This window comes from Drosophila willistoni, unplaced genomic scaffold (genome assembly GCF_018902025.1).
Source record: "Drosophila willistoni isolate 14030-0811.24 unplaced genomic scaffold, UCI_dwil_1.1 Seg192, whole genome shotgun sequence".
In the NCBI taxonomy this organism is placed as follows: Eukaryota; Metazoa; Arthropoda; class Insecta; order Diptera; family Drosophilidae; genus Drosophila; species Drosophila willistoni.
The window spans coordinates 96,039-106,482 of record NW_025814156.1 but is presented as its reverse complement, the minus strand read 5'-3'; the positions used below and the strand labels follow the sequence as shown (position 1 = coordinate 106,482).

The window sequence follows — 10,444 nt, the reverse complement described above, 5'->3', positions numbered from 1 at the left end:
GTTTAACTCCTAGCTTCCAAAAAATACTTCGACGAATCAAGCACATATCTGCTCCTGTATCTATGAGCCCTTTAAATTCAATATTCTCATAGCTAACCTTCTTTAGCTCTAACCCAGACGGAGTGAACGTACTCGAACTAACTTCAACTTTGTCATGTTGAACAACATTCGCGTGCTTTTCTCGTTTAATCTGCGTTTCGATACTACACTGAGCTGCACGATGACCTGGCTGACCGCACTTAAAACACTTTCGATCGAACTTAGGACAATCTTTTCTTAAATGAGTCGCCTCTCCGCAACCAAAACATTTTCTCTCTCGAGCCTGTACTGCCTGTGCTTCACTTGAACCATATGCCTTACTTTCAAATCTGTTCGTTGCCCTGTATGAATCACGCCCCTTCTTATAAACTTCGATTTGAAACTTTAACTCTGAAATATTGCGAGCTTGGAATAACATCATTTTGTTGGTTTTTGTATCCGGAATACCTTTAACGAAGTACTCTATCAGACTCTCCTCATCTACGTTTACCGGCTTCGCAATTTCCATCAATGCATATAAGTATTCATTTAGAGTTTCGCCTTTCTTCTGTTGGCGCTGATTTAACTTTTTATGTACTGCAGCTGAAGATATTTTTACACTAAACTCAGCCTGAAGAGCTGTTTTCAAAGAACTCCAGTTTTTAATATTTCTCTGACTCCTTATGAAAGATTTTGCCGCCCCACACAATAACTGTTTTCCATACACAAATAACTGTAATTCATTCCACTGTACCGTGGCTGCACATTCTTCTAGTTCTTCAATCCATTGAGCAATGTTAGGAATATCTGAACCAGAATACTGTGACACACTGTCCTCCACATCTTTCAAAGTAAACCATGATCTCTCGGGTCTAACTACGTTTTCTGCTGCAATCTCTAGTCCCCCATTCGCTGTTACCACTGACTGATCGTCTGATTCCTCATCTTCCTCCTGCACACCATAATGGGTGAGTAACCTATTCTGCAAATCCCGTTTCCTGCCAGTCGTAGGTAGCCCTAGTTCGGATAATTTCGATCGCAAAGCCACCACGCTTAGAGACAGAATCTCTGCAAGCTCCATCTCAATTACAAGAACTTAAAATAACGTACAATTCTTCTTATACTATGTTAGTATTATTTTCTAGCTTTGAAAATTGTTATCAGTTTTCGCTAGATCTGAATAACATACGCTTTTCCCGTCTTTCGTTGGTCCCACGTCGTCCTGCTTTGTCGTCGTCTTCGATGTTGATTAGTCTTATCGCCAAATTCCTTCACAAATCCTCTCTCAGCAACAATATTGAAGTTTCTCGCCAACCTTTGAGTTGTTGCCGCTGCCAAAATTTTCTCACGCCGCCGCCACCAGAAGTTGATCACACCACCGCCACCAACGCAGTTCACTCCTAGAACTCAACGCTAGTCTCCGTTGTTCACGCCGTCACCACCAGATTTTGTCCACTACTAACGCAGTTCACTCCTAGAACTCAACGCTAGTCTCCGTTGTTCACGCCGTCACCACCAGATTTTGTCCACTACTAACGCAGTTCACTCCTAGAACTCAACGCTAGTCTCTGTAGAATTTCAAATTCGTTGCGTCCAGCCCTGGCTAACCGCTGTACACTTCTCCAGCAGTTATCACAACCTTGAAACGTTGTTGCCACCAACACTGGTAAACTACTGTACACTTCTCCAGCAATCTACACAGCCTCCGTTGTGGCAGCCTCGTATCGCCTTTGCAACCTTGAATCAATCTTGCAACCGGAATCGTTGTTGCCCTTCGATCCGTTCCTGCCTTGCCTTATTATTGCTGGTGTACCTCAATGGTACCTTCTTCGGCCAAACTTCACGAATATTTCGTCACGTGCTGCGAAAATTCCAGAACCACCTTTCTGATCAGCTTTCTCACTCCTTCTGCAGTTTCCTTATGTCAGCGTCACTTGCTGTCTCCCTCGTCGGCCAAATTTTCTAGTTCTTGTTGCTCGCCGATACCGCGCTTTTACTGCAGCTATCTCTCTTCCTCTCACGTGAACGTTTCTTCGAGGCAGCGTCACTTGCTGTCTCCCTCCTTCTTAGAATTTTACAAGTTTTAACGAATTTGTAAAATTCAATAGCCAATATCAATTGTTTCACTTTTAAGCTGCCATCCCGGTTGAGCCCCCAATTTGTGGTATTTATTTTACGGGTTTTTATTGGCGGTTAGTTTGACAATTGAATATTATGGCTTTGATATAAAAAAGAAAAGAAATTGGCTCCAGGTCTGTCCCGAAGCGTGTGCTCGCTTTCGTTGCAAACTTCCAAGTCCAGTGTGACCGTCATTTATTATTAGGTTATGCCGGCCTAGCCCCACGAACTGGCTTCAGAAACGATGACCGCTTCTGGTTCTTTTGTTGTCTATCGGTACCTCATCACCGGTTCCTACATTTGTATAGGCATACCGATGCATGTCAAATATGCAAAACTGTCTCCTGAGCAGCTTGTTGACAAGCAAATTGCGGCATAAATTTTGCTTGAAAATAATCGCATTTGAAATTTATGGAAAATTAATTTTTCACTTTACTTTCTTAATAGACGGTGGCAAAGTGAAACTGAGTTGATGTGATTTTATCGAAAACTATAAATTTTTTACTTATAATGGAATGGCAAACCTCAAAAGTGCGATTTCGTTTGCATCTGTCATTTCTCACTCGGCTAAAGTTAATTGTTTTGATGACGAAAGTTTATGCAAAACTTCAGTTCACTTAAATAAGAAAAAGTTTAAATGGAAGACAAGCGATGAGTAATTTTCTCATTAATACAAAACTTTGTATACCGATCAGTTAGCCATTTTCCAACTTCCATTTTGCCTAGCCAGTTTTAATCATTATGCATCTAAAATTAATTTATGCTTTTCCTGTGCGCGTAAATTGCATATATCTTGCTAAATGTAATTAACACAACAAAAAAGTATAACACTCAAAAAGAGGAAAGAGAAGACAGAGAGGGAGAGAGCGGGAAAAATGTTAAAAATTAAAACGGAAAAAAGTGAAATGCTGTGCTTTTTTTTTTAATTCTGCAAAAGTGGAAATCAACATTGAATCGAACACTTTGATGAATTTTGCAGCAAGCCAAAAGCATTTCCGCTCGACTTCCGGACTTGTCGTAGATTGAATTTTTTATTAAATTGTATGCTAAAGCCATATTAAAATTTTCTTAAAAGCCAAAGCAAGAGCTGGCGAAGTAAGCCAATGGACCAATTGTTTAACAAATTCATTTCCCATCTCGTCTCTGTCGGGAAGTTTCTTTCAATGTTTACCTTTTTCTAGGCCACTTCTTCTCCTCGACATGAAAAATATAATTAACTTTTTACTTGAAAGATGCATAACTAAATTTTGTCGGTTGATAAGATTGAAATCTAAGTTAGAAAAATTTGAATGAACTTTCCAAATAGTAAAATTGCTTAGTCTTCTTAAGATTTCGTAGAACTAGCAAGGATGTGGCCTTAATTTTCTCACTTTGCGTGACTAAATTTTATTTAATTACGTATTCCGATAAACTTTAAGTAAGCCCAACAGATATTTAAAATCCCCAATGTCTACTGCTGTTGTTAACTTGGCATTTTGAAGGCAGAGCTCACAATTGAATCCTTTTTATTTGTATTTTTTTTTTTCGTTTCTTGTTTTTGTTGGCCAGATGGAAGCCACTTGAAAAGGCGTGAGAGAAGGAGCAGAGATAAAAATTTAATTAAGACCCAGCAGTAACACCTTTGTCAACTAATTACATGTCGCAGTCGATGGCCGACGAAAGGCCAAAGCCCAACCAATTTCAAAAAGGATTTAATTGGAAAAAAAAAATGATAAGGTTGAATTGAATGTGCGTTTTTTGGTGTGATTGCTTTTTCGGGTTTTTTTTTCCTGTACTTCTTCACGTTTTCTCTCCAGCGTCTGCTTCTCTTTTGTCGCCGTTTTCAATTGTCTGCAATGTTTCTTTCTTTCTTTCTTTACTTTGATTCGTTCATTGTAATTTTTTGCCAGTTGTTTGTTGGAAATTTGTTTTTTCAATACTTAGCGCAAAGAATTTTCTCTGTCTGCATCGTTAGACAAATTAAAAAGGATTCCAAAATGGCACCAAAATGGGTGCTTAGGGTCGTATACATACAATTAACTACAGACTGAAGATGCCAGAGGCGAGGAAGAAAGAAAGAACCAAAGAGGGTGTTATGAAAAGAGATAGAAAGATTTTTTGCTGTATCTTAGTATATTGGTTGAGCTTTAGTTCCTTTTCAAAACCTATTATGGAATAGTGTTATTGTGATCAACAGAGATAACACACTTCGTATGCTATATTACTGCTTAAGGAAACATTGAGTAATAATACTTTCTGAACAATATTTTTAAAATTTGTAAACAGCTAAAAATATTCAATCTTTACTTCTTAATCGTTTTCTTTTTTTTTTTGAATCTATCTTGAATTAAATCTATCTATCTGGTATATGGCTGCTGATAATCAAAAGAGAAAGGCTAAAAAAACATTTAAAAGTGCATACTCTGCTTAATATAAATAGAAGATTTTAATACTATACTCATATTCTGTACTACTGTACTGTACGACCAGAACACCCCTTATGAGAGTAAACAGTCTCAAGTGCTTTTGCATTGGTGTTCATGCTCTTTTATCACAAAGAACAAAAGTAAAACGGAAAAAAGAAAATCGAACATGGGAAGGATATTTTTATGCGCTTCTTAGGTTTATCGCAGGAGGCGGAAGCTAATGGGATTTTCAACGCATAAAAACGATAAATCTATGCGTTGCAAAAAGTTTTGGGTCACGGGAGACCACGGAAACTTTTTTATTTTCACTTTAAATGCGCTAACGAGCCAGTTCCATTAAACGCATTTATGTATATATACATATATTTACTCGTTTTTTTTTGTTATTGTGGTTCATATATTTTGCTTTTTGTTTTTATTATTATTTTAGCAATTGGAATTTTAAAACCGACAAAAATGCATAAACCAAAAGGTTGTTTTCGCTAACAAACGTTTGCATTTGTTTATGCTAACAGATTTTCAATTGAAATTGGTTCGAAAAAAAATAATAGTGTCTCTATGCCGCCAGCGAGAAGTGTAGTCCAAACTGTTTGGCCAAAAAGCATTCTCCCACACACGCACACACGCACACACGCACACATACGCATCAGGGACTTCCTATCTTCCTCAGAATGTGAGAAAAACTTTTGCGACCTGTTGGAAGAGTTCTTTGGAATTTTTAAGGATTTCAGAAATGTTCGCTGTTTGGATTTCAATGAGGTGACTCCAGACACTGAGTACAATGGGCGGCTGTACATTGCAGCGGCCAATGAGGATACGATGGACTGGGTGGCGGGCAACGTATGCTCCATGGAGACATATCAGGCCACCAGTCTCATAGACTTCCTACACCTGACACCGGCCAGAGTTACATGGCCAAAGGTCGAGAAGTGTTTCCAAGCAATTTTCGAGCTTCTGGAACAGCAGAATGCTGATATTACGACGGAGAAGTGGGCCGTGGTGAGCCGCAAAGATGCAGCCCCCATAGTGACAGATATTTGTCCAAATGAACAGCTTGAGATCTGGATGGATGCAGAGAGTGTGGACATCATCAAGGAAAGATGCAACAGCCTCAAATTTTGTTTTTGGATTATCAAATTTGAGTTTTGCGATTAGAACACGCTTTTATATTTTTATTTTATGCAATATATATTTTGAAATGTTAAAAAAAGGTTACAATTGCGGCAGTCTCATTTGTCTGCCGACTGGCAACGATAGTTTGTCGTAATAGAAAAATATTGTTGCTTTACTAACGAAACGTTGATTGGTGAATTTTGTCATCAAAGTTTATTATGCCAAAAGTATCCATGTTCTTGTTTCTCTTCTTCTTTGTATCGGCACTCTTTTGACTTGCTTAAGGCTGGAACAGGAATACGTAAACAGGGATAAACAAAACTTCCCAATAATCAATATTGCACGATCTAAAATATTACGTTTCGAATTAAATTCATCTATAAACCAGAGGGATGGGGCAAACTTCGACCGCGTCAAAGTTTGTATACCATTGCAACTTTTTTGGTAACTCTTTCCTTACCTATAGCCATCAAAATGGAAAAACGTTTTATCTAAAAAGGCTAAAGTTTGCGAAAGAACGGCCTAAAATCTTAGCATAGGAAATAACGAAGATATTGATCAAAGTCACTGTTTACCACCGATTGTTCCTATGGGAGCTATATGATATAGTCGCCCGATCTTAGTTTGATTCGGCACAGTCATTAATGGTTATATTAAACTGAGAAATAACAAATTTTTATGACATTTGCGTAGAAAGTAACGAATTTACTTGGGTTCTATTCAATAATCTCTTAGTTTTTCAACTATTTTAACGAAAATTGCTAATAATTCACTGATTAAAAAGAGACAGAAAGATTTGGCAATTTCATACTGCTAAGTTTATTTTCGAAAATATCTAGTACTCTCAGCTGGACGGAAGCAATTCACACATTTTTGAGATCCAAGAAGGCCTGGGATGTTTGTAAAATTCGACCTGGTCAAGGGGGTACAGTACTTGAATCATTCTAATTCGTGAACTCATACAGTCAACATCAAAAATAAAACAAAAAGTTTACTTCTGAAAATCAAAAAGAGAAAAACAAAAGTGAAAACATGTTGACTGTTCAATTGATCATGCAATCCGGAAAGGTTAGTAAACGTGAGGATATAACTTTTCATAATCGTGACCAAGTGTTCTTTTCCAGCCATTGGTTACGAAGCTCCCAATCTCAGCTACCGTATACGAGCTAAAGGCTGAGCTTCAGAGCCTTCTCAATATTGAGCCGGAAACATTGGAGATTTCTGCATCTGATGTAACGTGTGCCGATTCAGATCTTTTAATAGAAGTTGCTGGTCTAGGCAAAAACAAACAAATTAAGCCGGTTGTGTCTTGCTATGAAGGCAACAATTTTGTGGGCTTGATACTATTTTCCCTTGGGGGCGAGCATTTCGCCGATCCATTAGTCGATAATTCGGTGTCAGACTCAAGTATCGAAGATAGTGAATCTTCCGTCATTGAGCTATCCTCGGGATCTAGTGGCGGATCCGTCCAGCCATCCACTATTGATTGCAAGCGAGGTATTAAACGAAAAGCCCAAGGACATGAAATAACCATAGAGACTAAACGGTAAGTATTAGGAATAGAAAATCAAAATTCAGTGACTGAATATTCCGTCTTTTGAAAATAGGATCAAATATGTTCTCGAATCCAGTGAGGAGAGTCTAGAAAACTACTCGTATGGAGATATGCAGGAGGCATGCGATATGGGAGGCTGCGGAATAAAGTCCCGACCACGCCCGGTTAAACATGAAATCGAAATGGAACCTGATGTTATAAATGGTCAGCGGCCCCCGTACGTTAACATTCTCCCAGAGAACAGGCCGTTTGTCGTGGTTATATCTTCCTCAGAATGTGAAAAAACCTTTTGCGACCTGTTGGAAGAGTTCTTTGGAATTTTTAAGGATTTCAGAAATGTTCGCTGTTTGGATTTCAATGAGGTGACTCCAGACACTGAGTACAATGGGCGGCTGTACATGGCAGCGGCCAATGAGGATACGATGGACTGGGTGGCGGGCAACGTATGCTCCATGGAGACATATCAGGCCACCAGTCTCATAGACTTTCGCAAAATTAATTCGTCAGTAAAAACGGCTGATGGACAGCCACAAACAGTTATTGGATCCATACAACTGAACGTAAAATATAGGGAGCAGATGAAGGACATTAATTTCTTTATAATCCCTTCGATTAAGCATAGGGTAGTATTAGGAACAGATTTTTGGAAAGCTTTCAAATTGGCCCCGGGTGTAATTTCCTCGATTGAAACTTCAAATAGCAACGTGCCTAGATTACCAGAGAAAGACGGTGAGGAAAAGTTTCCGCTGACAGCAGAAGAAGAAAAACGTTTAGGCGGAATCATTACTCTATTTTCAGACTTTGAAAGGCAAGGCCTCGGAAGAACAAAGCTTCTGCAACATCATCTAGAGGTAGGCAATGCCACCCCGATTAAACAGCGATTTTACCCAGTTTCACCGGCGGTGGAAAAAGTTATGTTTCAGGAGATCGATAGAATGTTAGAGCTAGGAGTTATTGAGAAGTCAAATAGTCCTTGGAGTTCGCCCATGCGTTTGGTGATTAACTCTGGAAAAGTTCGTTTATGCTTAGATGCACGACGTATTAACGAGGTTACAAAGAGAGACGCATATTCACTGCCCAGCATCAATGGAATTTTCGCAAGACTACCAAAAGCTAACATCATCTCCAAGATAGATTTGAAGGATGCTTTTTGGCAAATAGGTTTGAGTGAGGAATCAAAAGCAATCACAGCATTTACAGTACCTGGTCGTCTATTGTATCATTTTGTGGTTATGCCATTTGGTTTGTGTAATGCCGCGTAAACAATGTGTAGACTAATGGATGAAATAATACCCCCTGAATTAAAATATTGTACTTTTGGATACTTAGACGATTTATGTGTAGTATCAGAAAGCTTTGAGGAACATCTTATTGTGTTAGCCAAGCTAGCTGAGCAATTTCGAATGGCGAATGTAACTTTAAATGTGGCAAAGAGCAAATTTTGTGTCACAAAAGTTGCATTTTTAGGATATAGTAGGCAATGGAGGAATTTCAACTGACACATCAAAAACAGACGCGATTCAGTCATGGCCAATTCCGAAAACAGTTAAACAAGTAAGAGCGTTTATGGGAGTAGTCGTATGGTATAGACGATTTATACCTAACTTTTCAGATATTAGCTTTTCAGTCACCGAGCTTCTGTCGTCGAAAAAGAAATTTGTCTGGAACGAGCAAGCTCAGAAATCCTTTGAAAAGCTTAAGTCTGCGTTGACTTCAGCTCCAGTTTTGCAGAACCCGAACTTTGAACGGAAGTTCTATGTGCATTGCGATGCGAGCGATGTCGGCATAGGCGCTACGTTAGTTCAAATGTCTGATGAAGGAGAAGAAAAACCAATTGTATTTATGTCCAAGAAACTGAGTTCAGCTCAACGAAACTACAGTGTAACGGAGCGGGAATGTTTAGCAGCATTATAAGCAATCGACAGGTTTAGATGCTATATTGAGATGCAGCAGTTTGAATTGATTACGGATCATGCGAGCCTTTTGTGGCTGATGAAGCAACCTAATTTGAAGGGACGGTTGGCTAGATGGGCCATGAAATTGCAAAGTTACAAGTTCACGATAAGCCATAGAAGAGGTCGGGACAATGTCGTACCTGATGCGCTTTCGAGAATGTTTTCAGATGAAATAAGTGCACTAGAAGAAGTTTATCCTGGTGTTGATTTAAATTCCAACTGTTTTGGTGATAGTGAATATCAGAATTTGAAAAAAAAGTTTTTAGATAGTCTGGGAGAGTATCCAGATATACGAGTAGAAGATGGTTTAGTCTATATACGAACTGAACATGATGATGGAAATTTAGAAAATCAAGAATCGAGATGGAAACTGTGGATTCCATCTGGTTTGACGACTGAAGTCATAGGCAGTGCTCATAATAGTGTTATATCATCACATGGAGGAATGGCTAAGACCCTAGAATTAATAAGGAGATTTTTTTATTGGCCAGGCATGGTGTCACAAGTGAGAGATTATGTACGTAACTGTGATATTTGTAAGTCTACCAAAGCCCCGAATTACATTTTAAAACCGCCGTTGGGAAAGCCAGCAGTTTCAATGCGTCCTTTTCAAAGGTTATACATAGACCTGCTCGGTCCATATCCACGCAGTAAGCGAGGGCATATTGGGTTGGTAATAGTTTTGGATCACTTTTCCAAATTTCATTGGCTTTGTCCGTTGAAGAAGTTGACATCTCGTTTAATACAGGAGTTTCTTCAGGATCATATTTTCTTTATGTTTGGTATTCCGGAAATCCTAGTAAGCGATAACGGAGCCCAATTCAAAGCGGTCGAATTTAACGCGTGGCTAACGAAGCTTGGTATTAAGCATGTATATACAGCGTTGTATTCACCTCAAGCCAACGCCTCAGAACGGGTGAATCGATCAATCATAGCAGCGATTAGAGCTTATCTTAACGATGATCATAGAGAGTGGGATGAACATATTCCAGCTATTAGTTGTGCTCTGCGGAATGGTCATCATGTGAGCATTAATTGTTCTCCATATCATGCAGTTTTTGGCTTTGATATGATTACACATGGGTCTCATTATAGTCTACTAAGTAAGTTCAATTTATTAGATGAATCACTTAATCCCCTTAGGAAAGACGATCAATTGCTGTTGTTGAGAAAAGAAATAAAACAGCAAATTGCATCAGCAGCAGATAAAAACGCCATGCAGTATAACTTGCGCACTCGGCAAATTCATTTTAGGATAGGGCAAGAAGTATTCAGAAGAA

General features: G+C 38.9%; 1 protein-coding gene across 2 annotated transcripts; it reads left to right on the top strand.

The window, feature by feature from the left end:
• Window positions 1–6,696: 6,696 nt before the first annotated feature.
• Window positions 6,697–8,797, top strand: LOC124461055. 2 transcript variants are annotated; one of them, XM_047012646.1, is made up of 4 exons: window positions 6,697–6,722; window positions 6,779–7,200; window positions 7,262–7,938; window positions 8,008–8,795. In XM_047012646.1, exons 1-4 carry the CDS (start codon window positions 6,708–6,710, stop codon window positions 8,469–8,471), a joined length of 1,578 nt encoding a protein of 525 aa, XP_046868602.1. In that variant the 5' UTR covers window positions 6,697–6,707; the 3' UTR covers window positions 8,472–8,795. The 2 variants fall into 2 exon arrangements, with proteins under 2 accessions (XP_046868602.1, XP_046868601.1); XM_047012645.1 differs by having other exon boundaries at window positions 7,262–8,797.
• Window positions 8,798–10,444: the final 1,647 nt, after the last annotated feature.

Excerpts from the sequence above, each read along its gene's own strand:
- LOC124461055 (XM_047012645.1), top strand. Across the intron at positions 7,201-7,261 it reads ATAACCATAGAGACTAAACG|GATCAAATATGTTCTCGAAT; the intron begins GTAAGTATTAGG and ends TTTTGAAAATAG.